Source organism: Amblyraja radiata, chromosome 7, assembly GCF_010909765.2.
Source record: "Amblyraja radiata isolate CabotCenter1 chromosome 7, sAmbRad1.1.pri, whole genome shotgun sequence".
NCBI lineage: Eukaryota > Metazoa > Chordata > Chondrichthyes > Rajiformes > Rajidae > Amblyraja > Amblyraja radiata.
This window is the reverse complement of record NC_045962.1, coordinates 30,423,580-30,446,438: the sequence shown is the minus strand read 5'-3', so window position 1 is coordinate 30,446,438 and position 22,859 is coordinate 30,423,580. Positions and strand designations below refer to the sequence as shown.

At 41.1% G+C, this 22,859-nt stretch overlaps 1 protein-coding gene across 5 annotated transcripts in view; it reads left to right on the top strand.

Annotated features, from left to right (window-relative positions):
• Nucleotides 1-22,859, top strand: part of kalrn (kalirin RhoGEF kinase) — a 612,442-nt gene that overhangs the window by 381,267 nt on the left and 208,316 nt on the right. For all 5 annotated transcript variants that reach the window (XM_033024025.1, XM_033024026.1, XM_033024024.1 and 2 more), the window contains exons 24-30: nt 2,328-2,394; nt 6,265-6,374; nt 9,667-9,736; nt 10,559-10,648; nt 14,018-14,110; nt 15,113-15,224; nt 20,462-20,652. In XM_033024025.1, the coding sequence (XP_032879916.1) occupies nt 2,328-2,394; nt 6,265-6,374; nt 9,667-9,736; nt 10,559-10,648; nt 14,018-14,110; nt 15,113-15,224; nt 20,462-20,652 (733 nt within the window). The remainder of the gene's footprint in view (nt 1-2,327; nt 2,395-6,264; nt 6,375-9,666; nt 9,737-10,558; nt 10,649-14,017; nt 14,111-15,112; nt 15,225-20,461; nt 20,653-22,859) is intronic.

Here is a 22,859-nt window from a genome sequence, read left to right as displayed (position 1 = left end):
ATCATAGTTAAAAGCATCTATTCTGATCCTTTTCCCACACACTAAAACGGTTCATGACACCAAAACAATATACTGCAGATGCTCCAAGTCTGATATAAAAACAAAGTGCTGGCAGAATGACTTTCCATTGACCTGGAAAGCTAACTGTTGCTACAGACGTTGCCTGAACCACTGAGTATTTCTAGCATTTTTTGTTCATAAGGGTTCGTAAGCTCTTTAATTCGCCTCATTCTAATTCCTTTTTCCACCATTTGTGTGTTCAACAATGTAACAATGAAATTCTGACCTCCAGCAGCTTAACAGACCCGTGAATGCAATACAAAATGATAATATATATATATTTGTTTTAATTCAGTAAATTAATAACCTTAATACTGGTGCATAAAATAAAAACCTTAGCGTAGCCAAAGACATGATGATTCCAATCTAAGTTCAGAATGCACAGTTACTGCATATATTCCAAGTTAGACTCTCTCCATTTAATTTTATTTACCTCTGGGGATAGCAGCTTTTCCATGTGTAATGTTCCCTTGTCGTGAAAAGTAAAACTGTTCTTAAAATATCCTATATCTACATGAAATACACAAACTGAATGTAGCATTCCACTTCCCAATTGATCAATAATTTGGTTGGAAAAAGATTGAGCTGAGTTTTATAATCCTAGCAGGAAATTCATATTATTTCTTAGTATGAGGTATATTATTGTCACATATACCGATGTACAGTGAAAAGCCTGTTTTTCAGGCTACCCAAACACATCATATACCATATATAGATACAATCAGTTCAAATTAAAGTACAATCGACAGAGCAATGGGGAAGATATTGAGTGCAGATGCCGGGCAGCACTGTGGAGCAGCAGTAGAGTTGCTGCCTTATAGTGCTTGCAGCTCCAGATACCCAGGTTTCATCCCAACTATGGTTGCTGTCTGTACGGAGTTTGTACGTTCTCCGCATGGCAGCGTGGGTTTCCACCGAGATCTTCGGTTTCCTCCCACACTCCAAAGACGTACAGGTTTGTAGGATAATTGGCTTGGTATAAGAGTAAATTGTCCCTGTGTAGGAAAGAGCTGCAGATGCTGGTTTAAATCGAAGGCAGACACAAAATGCTAGAGTCACTCAGTGGGTCAGGCAGCATCTCTGGAGAGAAGGAATGGGCGACGTCTCGGGTCAAGACCCTTCTTCAGACTGAGAGACATTGTAAATTGTAAATTGTAAAGCGTAAATTGTCCCTAGTGTGTGTTAGGATAGTGTTAATGGGTGGGGATTGCTGGTTGGTGCAGATTCGGTGACCCTAATGGCCCTGTCCCACTTAGGTGATTGTCAAGGCCTGAAAAACCGGCAACTGGAACGGCGACTGTCAGAGTGACACACACACACACACACACACACACACACACACACACACACACACACACACACACACACACACACACACACACACACACACACACACACACACACACACACACACACACACACACTGCAAAGCCAATGTGGTACAGACACACACCACGATGAACAGGACGGTTGGCGCTATAATTAAGACTGTGAAAGCACAGTGTACGGGATGGGTCACGTAAGTTCTTTAAAAGAGGGGGGAAAGGGGGAAGAAGGAGTGGAGACAACTTTTAAGAAGCCAGAGACACACGTCTGTGAAACTCCGAGGACATTAACTCGCGACTCGTTTCAGAATGTGGGAGCTCCTCACGACCACCCGGCAACCACCTGAGAACATGTTGTGACCATGTAGTGACCGCATAGTCTCCTGCAGTCGCCTAAAAAGTCATTTAAGTGGGACAGGCCCATAAGGGCGCTGTATCTCTAAACTAAACTAAACTAAACTAATATAGTTCTCAGCATCATCGTGCAACGTAACACATCAGTTCTTTAGACAAAGTCCAATGTTATCAATGGGATACAGGTGAATAGGACAGTACCTACTAGCTTATGGAAAGACTGTTGAGAAGCCTAATAATGGAGAGGAAGAAGGTATTCCTGAGGCCAGCAGTGTTGGAGAGCAGATAAACCTAAGAATCAAAATTTGAGAAACTCTAAAGGTGTATTGTAATTGACCGGGTAAAATGCTGCTTGTCCCTGAAAGTATTGACCTGCTGACTCTTGCTTGATCCTAGTTGTATTCAGTATCTGTCGGAAACCAAAGTTCAATTACATGATATGCAATTATTGTGTGATAATTTTCTCGTTTTCTTACAGAAGAACAAAATTTGAAACATTTAGATTGAACGCAGCTACTGTTTTAATGTCAAATGATAGAAACTTTTAATCACATTTCAAACAAAATATTTTTCCCATTTCCTTTCCAGGTTTATAATGGCTGAGCTCCTGCAGACTGAAAAAGCTTATGTTCGAGATTTACACGAGTGTCTTGAGGTATGCTGTTATCTCACTCCTGCAGATTATCAAATATATATTTAATCATAAAGGTTGTTTACTTGAGTTGGCATGAAATTGTCCACTACATAATACTTGCATACATTCTGGGATTAATGTTTATTATGTTTATTATTTGATATGTGATTTCCACTTGATAGTAATGAGCAATTGCCAATATAACTCCCTTTAGATTTTCGAAAGGTATGATGTGATAATGACACTGTTGAGGTTTCACTCCAGGTGATGTAGCAATCCGAACTAAGTTTTTTAAAAAACGCGTGTTTGAGAGATGCTTTCATATCTGAATCTCCTAAACAACAGGTAGAAGTGCTCCATTGTGCAGGGTTCTGCAGTAATCGCCATAATATTTTTATAATAGAAAAGAACATGTTTGACGTAAATTAGATTACAGGTCTACCACCTATTTTGCAGCACCCTTGATTCCAGAGCCTTTCTGGATTATCTGTTTTTGCCAGACCAATGGAGGTCATGGCCTCCGAGAGGTTGAATGGTACCAGAGCGGTACGCTTAGAATGCCGAGGTGCCAAGATATTGGCCTGCTAATTCAGCCTCGGAAGTCAGCTATGGGAACGGAACTGCCAGCTTCAGCTGGGCCAGAGTTCCAGAGCCCCGGCCGCCCCAATTGGCTGCAGAAGTCCCGATGATGTTGAGATAAGTCGCCTCATCCGGCCTAGGCACCACATTTCCGGGGGGACTTCCAGTGGAGAGGGGGAATTTCAAGTGCGTTTTTGTAATTTTATCTGGATTCAAGGAGGTGCCAGACCACCAGTTGCTCGAAAATTTGTGGTGGACCTGTACTAGAAGCTGAATTTGATGAGTTTGGAATTTGGGAACATAAAATAGGTAACATTGTTAGCAAAAACTGAGGCATTTAAAACATCTTCATCAGAATGCAGGAAATATATATTTCACTGAAATGAAAGAGACAATTAACCACTTGTTGATGAATAAAGACATGAGGGCAGGGAAAGAGTTTAGGGTTTATATCAAAAGTACACAAAATCACTAACAAACACGTTACAGCTGAGAAAAGCCATAGAGGAAGCAAAAAAACAAGCACCAAGGTTTATTTTCAGTGAGATGGAATAAGCGAGTTTGGTATTCCGAAAAACGCAAGAAATTATGGGATTTGTCAAAGGTCACTCGTGATAAACATTCTCGGCAGCTGTGCTGCTGCAGGGATACAGACCTGCGTTTCATCTGTAGTCAGGATCGAACCCGGGTCACCCGGCGCTGCAAGTGCTGTTGAATTGCTACTGGACTGTCCCCGTCCCCTCCCGAGTGTCCCATCCCAGACGGGGGGCAGCCGGAGATGTCCGGGGTGACCCTGGACTGACGGGACACTGGCCCGGAGCAGTAGCGGCCCAGGCTTACAGCCAGCGAGGAGAAGAAGTGTTAACTCCACTGCTTTGAGCCGGTGGCCCGTCAGTCCAGGGCTGTCGGTTAACCTGGGGGAACAGGCAGAGTTGAGCTGGATTTAGCCTGTAAGCCTGGGCTGCCACTGGGCGGGGGGTGGTTTGTGGGAGGGAGGGGTGTGTGGGCTGGGGGGTTGTGGGGGGGATTGGTGTGTGGGAGAGGGGGTATGTGTGGGCAGGGGGAGGGTTGTGAGGGATGTGTGGGAGGGAGGGGTGTGTGGGAGGGAGGGGTGTGGGGGAGGGAGGGGTGTGGCGGAGCGAGGGGTGTGGGGGGGAGAGGTGTGGGGGGGAGTGTTGTGTGGGCGGGGGGGGGGTGTGGGGGCAGAGGGGAAGAGAGTTCGGAGAAAAGATGGGGGAAGAGCCATGGGAGAGAGTGCGTTATCACGGGGGAGGGGGAGCAGGAGCCAGCGAGGGGGACCAGAAGGGAAGGAGTTGGCGGTGCGATGGGGACTTACAGTGGACGCTGGTCACTTCGCTGGTCGCTGGCTGCTGGTCGCTTCGCTGATTGTTCTCCACCGGGATCAGAGTCCCCGCTTTCTACTTGGCGACATCGGCGTCATCTCCGACTACATGTCGGGCTGGGCTGGGCGGGGTTGGGTCGGGCTAGGTCAGGCTGGGTCGGGTCGGGTCGGGCTAGGTCAGGCTGGGTCGGGTCGGGTCGGGCTAGGTCAGGCTGGGTCGGGTCGGGTCGGCGTGGATCGGGTCGGGTCAGGCTGAATGGGGTCGGACTGGGTCGGGCCATTTCCGGTCCCTCCCTCCAAAAATTGTGTCCGGTTGGAGACCTCCGCCGGCCATCCAGAGCCTCCCGCAGCTGCAGTAAAGACGTGATGGTGCAGGAAGGGGCGGACCGTCCTGCAGAGTGACAGCAGAAGGGACTGATCCATGCGGCGTTGAATGGCAGGAGAGGCAATCGATCTGCGCACGCGCGTTTTTTAAGATTTTTAATCCTAAATAACTCTTACCAGCTTCCACTGATCGGAACAAAAGTTCCGATCAGGAGAACGGTGAGTAAGCTGGCAAAAAATCGTAGCGTTATTGCGTACCGTTTTTGCGCAAATAGAATGGCCAAACTGGAAGATAACAAGATCAGAGTTTTAGTTATGTATAAATTAATGTGTTAGATTTAACTCTTAGGGCTAAAGGAATCAAGGGATATGGGGAAAAAGCAGCAGTGGGGTACTGATTTTAGATGATCAGCCATGATCATATTGAATAGCGGTGCTGGCTCGAAGGGCCGAATGGCTTACTCCTGCACATATTTTTGTATGTTTCTATGTTTCTAACTAATCTTTGCTATGGCCTCTCTACAAAATAATTTCTGAAAATGGGAGCAAACGAATAAATTGAAGAGTTAGAACACATGACGTGTTGGCACAGATTCCTTCCTCTGTCTTATTCTATTTGGTATTTAGTGATGACAAATAACTCATAAATAAATAATTTGTGAAACCACTCTTTTGTGATTTATTGTTGACTCTTCTTATTCTGTTTTCCTGCTCCTATACTGTCATTTGGATGAGAAAGGAATTGGGCAAACTTGACTAAAGTTTAATTCTGTGCTTCTGTAGAACGTGGCACTGGAGGGTAACCTGCCGTATTCCTTTTGTGTGAAACCTTTCTTGTACAATATGGAAAATTTTGTCACCTGCTTAGGATTTATATGAAAATTGGATCCAATCAGTTGGTCCATCATTTAAATGGACATTCTGTCCTCCATTGTGGTCTACCCAAGTTTCTATACACTTTTAGCATTACTTTTCAATTTCATCTCACTAGAAATAATCTGTGGAATTAATTGCCACAGATGGAGGTGGAGGCCAAGTCCTTGGGTATTTTTAAAATGGAAATTGATAGGTTCTTGATTAGTAAGGGTGTCAAAGGTTACAAGGAGAAGGCAGGAGAATGAGGTTGAGAGGGAAAAATAAATCAGCCGTGATCGAATGGCAGAGCAAATTTGATGGGCCGAATGGTCTAATTTGCTCTTGTTTTCTTGTTTTCTTGCTTTCTTCGTGGCTTTTCTAACGTAACGTGTTTGTGTATTTGTGTTCCAAAATCAGTATGTTGCTCTTCTCAACTTAGATGTGTATTTTCCAAGCATTATTTGATCTTTCTATCCTTCTGAAAATAAAGTTGAACCTTATCTGTACAGTTGTACCTCTATAATGTTCAGATTACATGATGGAAAACCATTCAACTTGAGTAAAAGACTACTTGACTTGCTTTTGCAAAGATGTTTATATATGATAACAACATGTGCAAGAAATCGATGTATTCCAATTTGAACATGAACGAATATATTTAATAAAAAACATGGTCAAAAGGCATGCCAATGTCACTTTCATACAGATGTGTATTATACTGAGAACCGTGATCTGAAAGAAGCTCAAAAGAATGCAATTATTTATGTTTATTCCCTCTTATCGCATTTCAGAGCTATTTCTGGGAAATGACCAGTGGAGTGGAGGAAATCCCACCTGGTATTATTAACAAGGAACATATTGTATTTGGAAATATTCAGGAGATCTATGAATTTCATAACAAGTAAGTGTTGGATAGCTCCTCACAATTGACTGTCAGCTCAATGAAAATCCTTTGTTTCCCCGCGGTGGACACTGTGGATCTCAGGGTGTTATCCCTTGAAGGTTTTGGAACCCAATAGCTTGTGTTAGACCAGCAGATCTGCTGATCAACAGATACACAGATTCACAGGCTACTGGGTTGAAGTTAAGAAAGAATTAGCAATTGGAAAAGAGACAAAGTACTGGAGTAACTCAACGGGTCAGGCAGCATCTCTGGGGTACATGGATAGGTGACATTTCAGGTCCCAACCCCATATGTCACCCATCCATGTTCTTCAATTATGCTGCCTGACCACTGAGTTACTCCAGCACTTTGTTTTAAAAAGAATCAACATTTGCAAATCATTGTTTCTAGAATTAGTGATAAATTAGATTGTGGATTGATTAGAGAAAGCCTGCATGGATTTGTTTGAGCCAAATTGTGTCTAACTAACTTGATAAAATGTTCTGATGAGGGAAATACAAATGATATATTTACTTCCATAAAGCTCTAGATAAGACACTACATAACAAGTTTGCAAGTTTTTAAAGATTGTAAACCTTGGAATAAAAGGGCTATTATGGAAATATTTTTTTAAATGTTAATAACAGGAGACAGTATTGGTAAAATGTATGTTTTTAGACTGTAGCAAAGTTTACAGTTGAGTCTCCAGGACGATACGAAGACTACCCTGTTTATTATATATTATATTATATTATATATTATATATATATTATATTGTATATTAACTACCCTGCATTATATAGTTCGTAGACTATACATATTGTGTGTGTGTGTGTGTGTGTGTGTGTGTGTGTGTGTGTGTGTGTGTGTGTGTGTGTGTGTGTGTGTGTGTGTGTGTGTGTGTGTGTGTGTGTGTGTGTGTGTGTGTGTGTGTGTGTGTGTGTGTGTGTGTGTGTGTGTGTGTGTGTGTGTGTGTGTGTGTGTGTGTGTGTGTGTGTGTGTGCGTGTGCGCGCGCGCGCGCTGGCTATGAACTAAATGCAGGACATAGTCTCCATATTAGCAGATGGCATGAAATGTGGTATAGTGAACTCTGAATAAGAGGTGGAAACACAAGGAACTGCAGATGCTGGTGTCTTGACCACAAAGTGCTGGCATAACTCAAGCGGATCAGGCAGCATCTGTGGAGTGAATAGATTGGCATCGGTTTGAGTGGAACCCTTCTTCAAGACACTCCAAATCATGACCTCTCCATTCCCTCCACAGATGCTGTTTGACCCGTTGAGTTACTCCAGCACTTTGTGTCTTGCTCTGAATAAGTGTTAAGTGGAGATAGCCAGGTTGGTAGATCGGACGAATAGTTGTCATGTGAAATTTAATCTGAGAAATATGAAGGGTTACATTTTGGGAGGAAATGTGTGTGATTTGTTGAAAGCAAGATGGCAGATTGCAAAAAACTTAAAGGATCTAGGGCTTTCTAAACAGAGGCATTGACTACAAAACCAAATACATTCTGATCAGTCTCTATCGAACTGGTTTGGCCACAATTTGAATATTGCAGTATATCCAGTTTTTGGCACAAGACTTCAGGAAAGATTTAAAAGCTTGTGAAGAACTACAGAATGGATTTACTGAAATTATTCTGATTTTATGAATAGACTGAAAAAACAAGAGAACCTTATGAATCTATTTAAACTCTGGAAGGGGTTGGAGTCCTCAGAAATTGTCCCCATTGGCATTGGTCAAGAACTGTGGGACATAATGAAGGTAGTAGATAAAAGCATCAACAGTGACATGATTTTACTTAGAGAGCCAACAAATCTTAATATTCCATTGTTACTGAACTGGCCCCCAGGTTTAGCAAATATCCTTAGGAAAATAACGTGGTCACAAATCGCTGATGTGTTGTTTAGAGATACAGCGAGACCAGGCCGACCATTGATCACCTGTACACTAGTGCTATGTTATTCCACCTTCGTATCCTGCACATTCGGGGGCAATTTACAGAAGCCAATTAACCTACACACCTGCACATCTATAGGATGTGGGAGGAAACCGAAGCACCCGGTGAAAACCCACGTGGTCACAAGTTGCGCATGCAAACTCCGCATTAGCAGTAGGATGGGTCCCAGGTCTCTGGCGCTGTGAGGTAGCAGCTCTACTGCTCTGCCACTGTGCCTCCCTGAACTTGATAACTGAACTTACTCTGTCACTTGAGTTTCGCTGTGGTAATGAGACTAACACTGTGATTAGCCTCATCACCCCTGGTTACAGAAGGGAAATTGACCTGAATTTCTTCAGAAGTATGAAAGGGCATCAAAGGATATTAATGTAGTGATGAAGAAGCATATCTGTTCTTTTCTGCCGTAATCAGGCAAGTTAAAATAATTACAATGCATATTTTAGGTGGTAGGCTGCAATTGTGCCTTTAAAGATAACTAGTTTAATTGCTGGAGAACTGACTATTATTTTCACAACACAGGCTCAGGTCAATCCCAATTTAATTTCACAAATAAAACAAGCATTAAATGCCCAGTTTCTATATGCAATGGCCTGAAAAAACAGAATTAGTTGCATGCCCTGGGTGTCTCTGGAGGTTTAGAGATAGTGCATGGAAACAGGCCCATCGGCCCACCGAGTCCATGCTGACCATTGATCACCCATTCACACCCTCGTTATCCCACTATACACTAGGGACAATTTGCAAAGGGCCAATTAACCAACAAACCCACACGTCTTTGTGATTACGGGAGGAAACCGGAGCACCAGGATGAAACCACACAGTTACAGGGAGAACATGCAAACTCCACACAACAACACCCAAGGTCAGGATTGAACCCGGGCCTCTGGCACTGTGAGGCAGCAGCTTTACTGCTGTGCCACTGGACCACCAGATGAACTGATAAAGATGGAAAGTTGAACAAGTCTGTTGTAGGATGAAGATACACGTCCCATATTGAGCCCTTCATATGTTCTTGTAAAGTAGAAACAATCTGCTTTATGGACCAGTGTGTTTCGGTTTCCAAAGAGGCAAGTTTTAAACATACAAGTTACACTTCTTTCTCAAAGCGTAAGTAAAAACTGTCTTACTTGATTTATGTTTAAAAGTTGTGTCATAACCTTAGAATCTCCCATTCATTTACAGTAAACTACTTCCTTTAAAATGTCAGTCTGTCAAGGTTAAAATATCTTTTTATATAAAATACACTGAGCAGATATAACGGTACTCTTAAAATTATAAACAAACAGCAAAGGACTAGAGCAACAGAGTAATGTGGTTTGTGTATAATTCAAGCTGTGCATTTATTTCAGTACCTTTCTGAAAGAACTGGAGAAATATGAACAGTTGCCAGAAGATGTAGGCCATTGTTTTGTCACTTGGGTGAGTGAAGTATTTTTATATCATCATCAAAAATAAATGTTTAATGATCTCCTACAGATTTTTAATGTATGAAGTAGTGTTGTGTTATCCCTGGTTTTAATTTCACTGCAAGAAGATCCCAACAGAGATAAACAGAGGTTTAGTTCACATTATTTATTTAGGTAATTATTTTTAAGTTGCAATTTTGTGACTTCAGAATTTTTTTAATGTAAAAGGTTCCATCAGTTCCAAACAGACAAGACTGTGTCATTTCAACATTTGCCAATTAATAAATAAGCCTTTACTGTGTGTGAAGATTGTTGGCCCTTTGTCATAAATAATGCCCAAAAGAGATAGTGACTGCTATCACTTTCTTCATTTATTTTTACTTGGTACAGGCCCTTATCCAAGACTGAGCAAGACTTTAGGATTTCAATTGGGAAATGCTTTGCAGTCTGTAACATGATGATCATCACAAGATGATTGTGTCATTCAGAACTTCTCAGGATTTAAATGTCATATTTATAGCCAATGGTATAATTCAGGGCCAATTCATAATTTTGAATGTTGTATAATTCAAAATGGAATTTCAATGAAGCATTGCCTTAATCAAAATATCTCTCAACACACAGTTCTAAGTGTTGAGTTGAACTTCCAATAGCCAAGGAGCATACAGACTGATGACAACAATCATTCACTCAGGCCAAATATCAAAGTGCAAATTAAGTAACACTACAGTTAATTGATGTGTCCTTTTCTCAGCATTGTAACTACAAAGGTCTGACTGGTATATTGATTTATCTTACCTGAATCTAAATTAATATTTGTTTTCTTTCTGCACAGGCAGACAAATTCCAGATGTATGTCTCATACTGCAAGAACAAACCTGACTCCAGCCAGTTAATTTTAGAGCATGCAGGAGCATTTTTTGATGTAAGTAGATTATATAGTTACCATCTGTACTTGTTTACCTTTGCAAACAAAAAGATAAATATTGTAATTAGAGATAAGGTACATTATGCAAAATTTTATCCATAAGTAGTGATAGGGCATTTTAATTCTCATTGGTACCTGAGGATATATTTTCAAATATCTATTAAGACTTTGAAATGCAGAAATATTCATGAATATTGAAAAACTAGCTCCCTCAAATCATATATGTGGTGCCACTTTTCACGAGTGAATCATTTTTTCTTGTTCTAGTTCAGACAAATATAACTAAAAATTCCAGATAAATCAAAATATCTCTCAATATACAGTACTAAGTGTTGAGTTGAACTTCCAATAGCCAAGAGACATATAGGCTGATGTAAAAGAATCATTCAAATACCTTGAATGCTTTTATAACATTTTGCCAATTCGTATATTTAATAATTTCTACAAAGTTGAGTTTAATTCCTTTGCCGTTCATGAGAAATGCTAATGATTAAAAACATTCCTGCACTCAAAAGGATTTCCTCGTGGATGGGAATTCAGAGATTTTGCTTTGTGGAAGTCTCAACTGAAGTTATGGGTCTCTTTTAGGAAACCCCTCAAAATGATGACAATGATATAAATTCCTAAATGGTCAAATTAAAGGAACAGAATGCTTTATGTTATTTTACAACATTATTTCACTTTTCTCAATTATTTTTATTTGATATGTCTCCATGAATAACTTCATGACATACTGCATTTTAGTATCTAAATCCCCCAAAGACTCTCTGCATCCTCCTCATAACTTACACTACCATCCAGCACTGGACTGTCAGCAAACACGATATATCATACGTGGTCCCTTCATCATGATTATTGATATGAATTGTGAACAGCTGGGGTTACATGCTGTTACCTGTGGCACTGATGACTTACTCTTTCTCCCACACGATGCAGTAGTTTATAACAACTAAAGACATCCACTTCACTCAAGTGAATTAAAATGAGAAACAATGTTACTAGTAAATTTCCTGCCCCTTTAAGACAGTATGAGGCTGCAGCTAATTTACTATCTTGTTCCATATTCATGTAATGTAGTGTTTTAATTGTGTATTATTTACCAGAATAGAGATTTGTTCAGAGCGGGTACCCTATTAGAAAATAAAGAGTTCATTTTCAATCATCTTTGAAATCTAGATTAAGCAGTTATTGTTTTAATTTAATATGATTCTGTTAAAATTGACAATCAGAGAGATAAAGTAAAATATTTCTTGTTTTTCATAAAGCTTTACTGACTTTAAAGCTCGTGGCCTAGAAATGTATCAACGCGAAATTGTCATATTGAATCAGTGCAAACTGACCTCTTTCCAGTAATCATGCTTAGAAAGTGTGGTGGCTTCAGAATCATGTATGGAGCATCTCCTTGTGAACACCAAATAATATTCTGCTCAGAGGATAGACACAAAACGTTGGAGTTACTCAGCGGGTCAGGCAGCATCTTTGGAGAGAAGGAATAGATGACCTTTCGGGTCGAGGCCCTTCTTCGGTCTGCTTACATAGGTTTGCACCAATGTCGGCAAACTCGATGGGCCGAATGGCCTAATTCTTCTCCTATGACATGGCCAAAGACACTATGAAGACACTTCTGGCAGTCATCTTTCCATTGGAGGTAGACAACTGGGTTGAGAGTGGTGGTGTTTCGGACGCCTTTATGAAGAGAAGCTTACCTTTAATAAGGATGACTTGAGATCTTGCTGGAGGGTTGAGGGGGCTTTACACTGGCAAGCTGCTGGATAAACATACCTGCACTCAAAAGGTTTTCCTCATGGATAGGAATTCACAGTATTTGCTTTGTGGAAATTCAATTTTCAATTCTAAAATTTAAGAATTTCAAGCATTTTAGAAAGATCACGTTAAACTAAAACATTAAATGGTTAATCTAGATTTCAACAAATTGTTGAACATGACTCCTTTATTTTCTAATAGGATACCCACTCTGAACATACTCTGAACATCAGTTGTGGATTGTACGTTGATTTAGGTGTCTGGCTTCAGCTGTGCGAAGATGGCTGTACACAGACAGGAGAATGTTACAATTTCCAGAAGTGTACTTGATATTTACATGATCACCTTATATCATTGGTTTTAGGTAAATTCCACTGCTTAACGTTGTGCTGCTAGGCAATCAAATGTTTTCAAAGGTTTGAAAGGTCTTTTATTGTCACATGTACCAATTAAAGTACAGTGATATGCAAATTGCCATACAGCCATACGAAGAAAAAAGCAACAAGAAACACAACTACATAAAAGTTAACATAAACATCCACCACAGCAGATTCCCCACATTCCTGTGGCAATAAAAGTCCACTCTTCTTCCTCTTTATTCTCCCGGGCGATCGAAGCTCCCACAGCCGGCGGTCGAAGCCACCGCGTTGGGGCGATCGAAGCTCCTGCGGCTTGGAGTTTCCAAAGTCGGTTTCTGACCAGAGACGTTCAAGAAGGAACTGCAGATGCTGGAAAATTGAAGGTAGACAAAAATGGTGGAGAAACTCAACGTTTCGGGCCGAAACCGGGTCTGAAGAAGGGTTTTGGCCCGAAACGTTGCCGATTTCCTCCGCTCCATAGATGCTGCCGCACCCGCTGAGTTTCTCCAGCATTTTTGTCTACCTCTGACCAGAGACCGCAGGCTCTGTGATGTTAAGTCCTCAAGCACCCACGGTTGGAGCTCCGAGGTCGACCCCTGGAAAAGGGATCGCGAGCTCTGTGATGTTAAAGTTGCGTGGGCTCCCCGTGGTGGAGCTCTCAAAAATGGATCTCCAGCAAAGGGCGCCAACTCCTCGATGTTTGGCCGCAGTGCGGACGGGGAAACGATACGGAAAAAAAATCACATCTCTGTCGAGGTAAGAGATTAAAAATGTTTCCCCCAACCCCCCCTCCTCCCTCCCCCCTCCACACCCTACATATAAACAAGCTAAAGAACACTAAAAACATGCATTTAACACATACCATTAAAACACAAAGAAGGAAAGGACTGACAGACTGTTGGCGAGGCAGCCATTGCTGGCGCCACCCGGTGGACACAATGTGTAAGAAGGAACTGCAGATGCTGGTTTGAACTGAAGATAGACACAATGTCCCTTTGTTTTGCTTGAATTAAAAAGGAAATTTTATATATTAAACTGATGTATTTGTATAGTTCCTTTTTTGTAGAGAAAAAGGTGCAGGTATGCACGATCAATAAATATAAGTGTCAAATTGGCTGGGAAACAAAATACTAACCTTTAACTTTGTAGAGGTGCCGGTACACCGCCTTAAAAAGCACTGCATTTGTTCGCCATCTTGAATTCGATATTTGGAGTCATTCTGTATTTAATATATTCTTTACAGGAAATTCAACAAAGGCATGGTCTGGCCAATTCAATTTCATCCTATTTAATTAAACCTGTTCAGAGAATCACAAAGTACCAGCTCCTACTGAAGGTATGCAAAACTCTCGATATTTCTGTCAAGGTATATCTGTCAATATCACCAGAAGTCGTACATCATAAAATTATAACATTTATAATATGGACTGAGGTAGAATGGAGCAATAGGTTATTTGCCTTTTGTCGTATATTTGTTGTATTTATTGAGTACTAGGTAGAAACAAAGAACAGCAGATGCTGGTTAATACACAAAAGGACACAAAAGGATGTAATAACTCAGCAGGTCTGGCACCTTCTCTGGAGAGCATGGATCGGTGACGTTTCTGGAGGAGACCCTTCTTCAGACTGATTGTGGGGGGGGGGGGGGGGGGGAGACGAAAGCTGGAAAAGGGAAGAGGCCGGTCAAAGAGTGGCAGGTAATAGGCAAGGGTTTTTATTATAGGCAGGTTGGTACTAGGTAGCTTCTTCTGGGCTTGATTTATTTTTGAACTGCATGCAGCCTCACTCAGTGCCAGACTGAGAGTCTTCTGAAATCACTTCTAGTGTTTAGCCACACCACTGTAAAACAGGGTTTCACTGTTTTAACCAGTTTATATACAGTACTGTGGGTTGCTGGGCTGTGGCCAAGACGGCGGTCGAAGGAAAACATAGACATTAGTCTCAACTTGCGAGAGATTTGAAAAATATCAGAAGGCTGGGAAAACTTGATTTAGGAATAGGAGGACACCTGATCTTAAACGGGAAATAGGATGTATTTATTTAAAGGACAGACAGATTCAGCAATTACTGGTCTTCCCGCATTCCTCTTGAACACATTGCAATTAGGGACAAGCTTACCAATGTCCATTGCATGTAATTAAAACAAAATTACATTAACTCCTGCATGTAATGCACATGAGTTTACTCATTTTGGTTCATTTTTCCAGTCATCTGTAACATGGTTACTATAAATAAATGGAATAGGGATGGGGAAGGGAATTTTGTGAAAATTAAGTAATTAAATATGGAATTGTTTTTAATTTGATTTGTAGCATTTTTTAAATGTTTCTGTCAATAGGAACTTTTAACCTGCTGTGAAGAAGGCAAAGGGGAATTAAAAGATGGTCTCGAAGTAATGCTCAGCGTACCCAAGAAAGCTAATGATGCAATGCATGTCAGCATGCTGGAAGGTAAAGCAGTTAAAATTAAAGGCTTTATTGTTAATTACTATTCAATTCAATTGGGCGGCACAGTGACGATGCAGTAGAGCTACTGTCTCACAGTGCCAGAGAACCAGGTGCGATCCTGACTACGGGTGTTGTCTGTGCGGAGTTTGTATGTTCTCCCTGTGACCACGTGTGCTCCAATTTCCTCCTTCATTCCAAAGACATGCAATTTTGTAGGTTCACTGGCCCCTAGTTTATTACATTGAACTCTGTGAACGGATGACTGATGGTCAACGTGGTGTTGGTGGGCCTGTTTCCATACCATATCTCGAAACTAAACTTAATTTAACTAAATTGACACACATATTACACACTTGGATAACATTAACAGGTTGCAGTTAAATAGGGCCTTTTAAATTGGATATTACTTCAGATCTGCAATTAATCCTGTAACTTTGCTGGCAATCTAGGGTAGAAATGTTAAATCGATTTGAATGACACTCGTAGTGTATTCTGTAAACTGTAGCTGCATGTAGACGTATTCTGCAATGCTGTCTTTTTGTGACTGAGGCTGAGAGTTCTGACCTGTAGCTTTAATTGGGCTGCACCTCCATGGTTTCACTTGATGTTCAGTCAACCTTAATCAAATTATAAGTTAAACGTTATACAACAGTTCATTAATCACGGACCAGTGCATTTAAAAATAACATAGTTTGTTAAGTGCAGTATCTACTAATTTAACTCAGAGCATTATTAATCACGACACTTAATGAATTAGTGCGTTAAAGCTAAAAAGGTTTGATTAATTTCCTTGAAAGATCAAAAAAAATTAAGAGGCATGAAGTTAAATTCTGGTTGAAGGATGTTGGTTGAAGGTTTTTCACTTCAACCAAAATGCAAATAAAACAAAGGGGTAAAGACTCGTGTGCCACAGGTGACTGCTTTGTTCATAAGTTCTTAAGTCATAGGAGCCAAATTGGACCATTCGGCCTATTGATTCTACTCCGTCATTCAATCATGGCTGATCTATCTTTCCCTCTCAAGTTGCATTGATTACAAATTTAATTCAATACTAGACCAAGTGCGGACCCATTTGGCCCGCTCCTCCAACGCACTCGGGTCTCCATAGTGAAGTCAGGCAAGTACACGCCAAAAAAAAACATGGTGATTTAAAAAAAAAAGAAATTCGGGATCCCATTGTGATGTCATTGTGACGTCGAACGCTGTGACGTCCAATGCTGTGACATCGAACGCGACTGACGTGCAGGGCAAGTGGATCAGTGATTTTTTAAAGTTACAATAATGTAAAATATAACAATAATCTATCGTGTACCGTTTTGGCGGAGTTTCCAGAACTCACAAACACGCATGCATGCAAACAAACAAGATGAGAGTTTTAGAAATATACTAGACCAAGTGGGACCAGTTGGGTCCATGTCACATGCTAGGAATGGTCCCCGAACGCAATATTCCACCACTCACATAGTCCCCAACTGCGCAGGCTGATGGGTTCCCGTTGTGATGCCAGAGATCCCTCTTGTGACGTGAGTCACGGCAACCCTCCCCAAGTGCGCCTCACCATCCATCTTCCTACCCCTATCCTCCATCCCCCCTCATCCCTCCTCTTCACCCTCCCTCTTCTTTCCCCTCTCCTCCTCCCCTCCCCCACTCGCTCCCTCACATCTCCATTCCTCTCATTCCCCTACCCTCAGTCACTCCCTCCCTCCATTGCTCCCTCCATTACCCCTCTCCCCTCCCTACCCCCCTTGATGTAATTGTGAGGTGGAAGCTGCTGTGTTTTTTTTAATGGAGTTTATTTTAATATAAATGAGATCCCATTGTGATATAATGGTGGAACGCTGCCGTATACTTTAAAAGGGAGTTTTTTTTAAATGTAAATGAGATCCCATTGTGATGTAATTGTGGGGTGGAACATGGCTGATGGGCAGTTTATGTAAGTGAGATCGCATTGTGACGTCATATGCTGCTAACTGCCAGTGCAGATGGAAGAGATTTTTGTAAGTGGTTGTAAAGTTTAAAATGTGAATAACTTGTAAAATATACCATCATTCTGAACAAATCTTGATACACCACACCACAGGACAATGATGAGTAAGGTGGGCCAAAAATTGTAGCGCTATCGTGTATCGTTTTGGCATAATTTCAGGATCACACTCACAGACAGACAAGATCGCAGACATAATAACAAACAAGATGAGATGTTAGCGCTATCGTGTACCGTTTTGGTGTAGTTCTGGGATCACAGATAGATAGATAGATAGATAGATAGATAGATAGATAGATAGATAGATAGATAGATAGATAGATAGATAGATAGATAGATAGATAGATAGATAGATAGATAGATAGATAGATAGATAGATAGATAGATGTCACATGGAGTCATACAACATGGAATCAGGCTCTTCAGCCCTACTTGCCCATGCTGGCCAAGATGTGCCATCTGCACTAGTTCCACCTGCCCACATTTAGCCCACATCCCTCTAAACCCTTCATATCCATGAACCTGTCCAGATGTCTATTAAATATTGTTATAGTACCTGCCTCAATTACTTACTCTGGCAGCTCGTTCCATATACCCACCACAGTTTGACTGGTATTTATTCTAATTGCTACAAGGTTACACTTAGGATTGTTTATTTTTATTGCATGATTAAAAAAACATAACATTATGGGGAAAAGATCTTTCCAAACTCCATAATTTATTTGAGCAAAACACAAAGTGGTGAAGGAACTCAGCAGGTCCGGCAGCATCTTTGGGAGGAATGGACAGGCGATATTTCAGGTCAGGGCTCTTCTTCAGGATGAAGAGTCTGAAGAAGGGTCCCGACAGGAAACAAACATGTGTCCATTCCCTCCACAGATGCTGCCTGACCTGCTGTGTTCCTTCACCACTTTGTGTTTTGCTCAGGATTCCAGCATCTGCAATTCTTTGCATCTTAGTCAGCTACTTGATATAGTTGATATAATTTAATTGCCACACAACCAAGGTCGGTGGTATTTGGGTTGCCAGCAGCGGTACAGTAATAAAGAACACAACCATACACTACATACACTACATACCAGAATTATAGCTTTTACTGCTTCAAGATTTGGTCACTAATGTTGAAAACTGGTTCTGTATCATGCAGGTGAAAGACTTTCCTGGCCATAAGATATAAGAGCAGAATTAGGCCATTCAACCCATCAAGTCTACTTTGCCATTCAATCATGGCTGGCCTTTTCCTTTCAACCGCATTCTCCTGCCTTCTCCCCATTAACTTTGACACCCTTTCTGATCAAGAACCTATCAATCTCTGCCTCTACCCAAAGTCTTGGCCCGCACAGCCGTCTTTGGCAATGAATTCCACATATTAACAAGTTTTTTTTGGAGACAAATATGTGCTGGTATGCACCTTTAATAAGCATACATTTCTTCAGACTTCAGAGATCCAGCACAGAAACAGGCACTTCGGCCCATCGAGCCCATGCTGACCAGTGATCATCCCGCACACCAGCACTGTCCCACACGTTAGGGAAAATTTACAATTTTACCAAAGCCAATTAACGTACAAATCTGTATACCTTTGTAATGTGCGAGGAAACGGGAGCACCCGGAGAAAACCCACACTGTCAAAGGGAGAACGTACACACCTCGTACAGACCGCACCCTTAATCAGGATCTTACTCGGGTCTCTGCCGCTGTAAACCATATATAACCATATAACAATTACAGCATGGAAACAGGCCATCTTGACCCTTCTAGTCCGTGCCGAACACGTATTCTCCCCTAGTCCCATATACCTGCGCTCAGACCATAACCCTCCATTCCTTTCCCATCCATATAACTATCCAATTTATTTTTAAATGATAAAAACAAACCTGCCTCCACCACCTTCACTGGAAGCTCATTCCACACAGCCACCACTCTCTGAGTAAAGAAGTTCCCCCTCATGTTACCCCTAAACCTGTCCCTTAATTCTCAAGTCATGTCCCCTTGTTTGAATCTTCCCTACTCTCAGTGGGAAAAGCTTATCCACGTCAACTCTGTCTATCCCTCTCATCATTTTAAAGACCTCTATCAAGTCCCCCCATAACCTTCTGCGCTCCAAAGAATAAAGCCCTAACTTGTTCAACCTTTCTTTGTAATTTAGTTGCTGAAACCCAGGCAACATTCTAGTAAAGCAGCAACTCTATCGCTGTGCCACCCTGTGTGTCATGTGACTGAAAAGCAAAATTATGGTGATTAACTTTTTAGAGGTGCCTGTACACGTGCAATTACAAAAAAAGCATTGGTATTAACCATATTTTCTTCTGAATTTCATAGGCCTAAAATTATGTTGGGTTTTCTCCTGATTTTCTTTCATTTCCAGCAACCTAATTTCTTGCGATGTTTTGCTACAATTTTGCAATTCCATTAAATTGAATTGGAAAGACAATTATGGTTTGGTTTATTCTACTGCAATGGAGTCTGATTCAATTTACACAAGAGACTTTGGATAGTAATTGGGAGAGGAAAAGTTAACCAAAGTATAATATGTCATATTCACAGAGACAGGTAAAACACACAGTTGGGAAAATTGCATACAAGATCCTTCCCAATGCTATGAATCAGCTGCTCACTGAATTAATCAAAGGCTCTATCAGGGGGTTAAAATGACAGGCATCAGAAAAATTACAATATATGTAATATGAACTCAGCAAAATGTAACTACATCATCTTGGTACAGATGTTCTTATAGAAACTAATGCATCTGTTCAAATGCATTTCTAACAATAACTAATTATTCTACAACACACACTGCATTACAATGTGTTTAAGTGAATGCATAATTCCATAATGTATAATATAAATGAATCATGGAGGCATAGAGTACAGAAACAGGCCTTTTTGCTCACCATGTTCATGCCGACCCATCTATATTAATCCTATTTACCAGAACTTGGTCCGTGGCCCACTCTGCCTCATTTTTGTCCAGACCCTTAAGTTGCTCCACCACCTTCTCAGGCATTGCATTCCAGTTTTCAGACAATGCTATCCAAGAATGGATACGCACTGTTAGAGCTTTACATAAATGTTGCCATTTATAATAAATAGTTACAAGTACATGGATAGGAAAGGTTTAGAGGGACATTGGGCAGGTGAAGGCAAGTGAGACTAGTTTGGTTATAGACGAGTTGGGTCAAAAGGCCTATTTCCCTGCTGCATAATTCTATGACTGTATGAGCAATAATATATTTTTCATTTTCTATCTGTTCAGGATTTGATGAAAACTTTGATGTTCAGGGTGAGCTAATCCTACAGGACACCTTTCAAGTGTGGGACCCCAAATCACTCATCCGGAAAGGACGGGAACGACACTTGTTTCTCTTTGAACTAGCCTTGGTTTTCAGCAAAGAGATCAAGGATTCCTCAGGACATAGCAAATATGTTTACAAACACAAGTTACTTGTGAGTATAATTATTTTGCATTAACACAATGTCCTTTCATTATCACTTGAACTTAATGGCTTCTAAGATTTCTTTCTAATGTGGAGCTGAATTTTAGAAGCAAACCTCAATGTGGATACCAATATTACGTCAGCCAAGCCACCATTTCATGTTATCCCTTAAAGTGTTTTACGGTACATTCTGTCTCCTTTTCACTACATTCTATGCCTTACCACACTTCTTTTTTGATCTGAGATCATCTTTTGTTTTAATGAAGGATCCACCAGCAAAAAATTATCATCACTGGCCTGCTGTACTTTTTATTGTCAATATTCTCAGTTACTTCCCGTGGGCATCTCTGGTAATTGTATCATGAATTGTATTTAAGTTAGGTCGTTTTACATTCCTGGGACTAAGGTTCTAGTTTTTGGAGAGCAGAATACTATCAGCTTTTAATGTTTTTCTCTGCTTCATTTTCTTGCTGCTGTTCCTTTAAGGGCTTAAGGGCTGTAATTAACTGGATGGCCCAGCCTTTGATGCGCATATGCCACACTACAATAATGCAGCTCTTTGTTTCATTGTAAATATACTCATGAAACAGCCTCTGATTACTTGAAACCCAGAAAGCAAAAGTTTGTCTTTGCATTCTCATAAGCGCTTTGAGCTGACTCGTTATTGTAGGTGGTTATGTCTATAGACCTTTACAGTTATCAAGTCAAGATGAAAGATAAACTGAAAAAGTAACTTTTTGTGCTTCAATGCTAGAACAATAAAAGATTGTAGAACAAATTAATAATTAAATGTTATCTTGATTGCCAAGTCATGTTTGTCCCGAGGGAACGGCAATATATCAAATGTTTGGCTCTGCAGCCACACAACACACGACAAAAAACAATGTTTCAATGGTTCTTTATTATCACATGTACAGTGAAATCCTCCTTTTGCATACAGTTCAGTAAATTATCACTACACAGAAGCACAATCCCAGATCACGTACATGCATAGAAATAGTCCACTGATAGATACCACATACAAGAGTTGCCAGTTTTGGCGCCATTTTCAAAGACCAAGTTGCTTTAAGTGTAGCTGACCATAAAGGCCAGTTGCCCTGGTGGCATTGTACAGTCGGCCTGGCCAAGCAAAATTGTGGACGTCCACCACCACTTATCGCCATTCTGTGCTGCTGCAGGCCATGTCAGGTCCGCATGCTCGGTCTCTTGGAGCGGTGCCTGATCCAGTCGAGCCTCAGGCTGCTGCAGGGGCTCCAGCTGTTGCCTCAATCCTGATCGGCTAGCAAACCGCCTTCCCTTTCCTCGTCCGGAAAACGCCTCATGATCTTAAAGCCTGGCTTCAGATCTTGTGAAACATGTTCGCTACATCTTCAATATGTAAATCTTACCTGTTGAACAAAAACCGTATGTTTATGAAGTAGCAAAATCTCCCAAGGAATTTCATACTAAACTTGGTCACCGAGCCATCTAAGGAAATATTGTGCTAAATGCTTAAATCTGGTCAAATATGTTGGTCAAGGAAAGTCCTAAAAGAACGTAGAGAGGTGAAATAACTTCAAGAGAGAATTCTATAGCTTATGGCTTTGTCTACAGTTGCTGTGAGAATGCTGGTTTATGAGTGGTAAAGGTGTTTGTTTAACGATGGGTGCAAACACTATTGGATGAAACACTACTAAAGGTATACATATAGATTACATAGACAATAGGCGCAGGAGTAGGCCATTTGGCCATTCAATGTGATCATGGCTGATCATCCACAATCAGTACCCCATTCCTGCCTTCTCCCCATATCCCTTGATTCCACTAGCCCGAAGAGCTCTATCTAACTTTTTTTAATGCATCCAGTGAATCGGCCTCCACTGCCTTTTGAGGCAGAAAATTCCACAAATTCACAACTCTCTGTGTGAAAACGTTTTTCCTCATCTCAGTTCTAAATGTCCTACCCCTTATTCTTAAACTGTGACCGCTGATTCTGGACTCCCCGAACATGCATCTCGCGTGTCCAATCCCTTAATAATTTTATATGTTTCCATAAGATATCCTTCTAAATTCCAGTCGTTCCATTGTTTCATCATATGACAGTCCCGCCATCCCGGGAATTAACCTTGTGAACCTATGCTGCACTCCCTTCATAGCAAGAATGTCCTTCCTCAAATAAGGAGACCAAAACTGCACACAATACTCCATGTGTGGTCTCACCAGGGCCCTGTACAACTG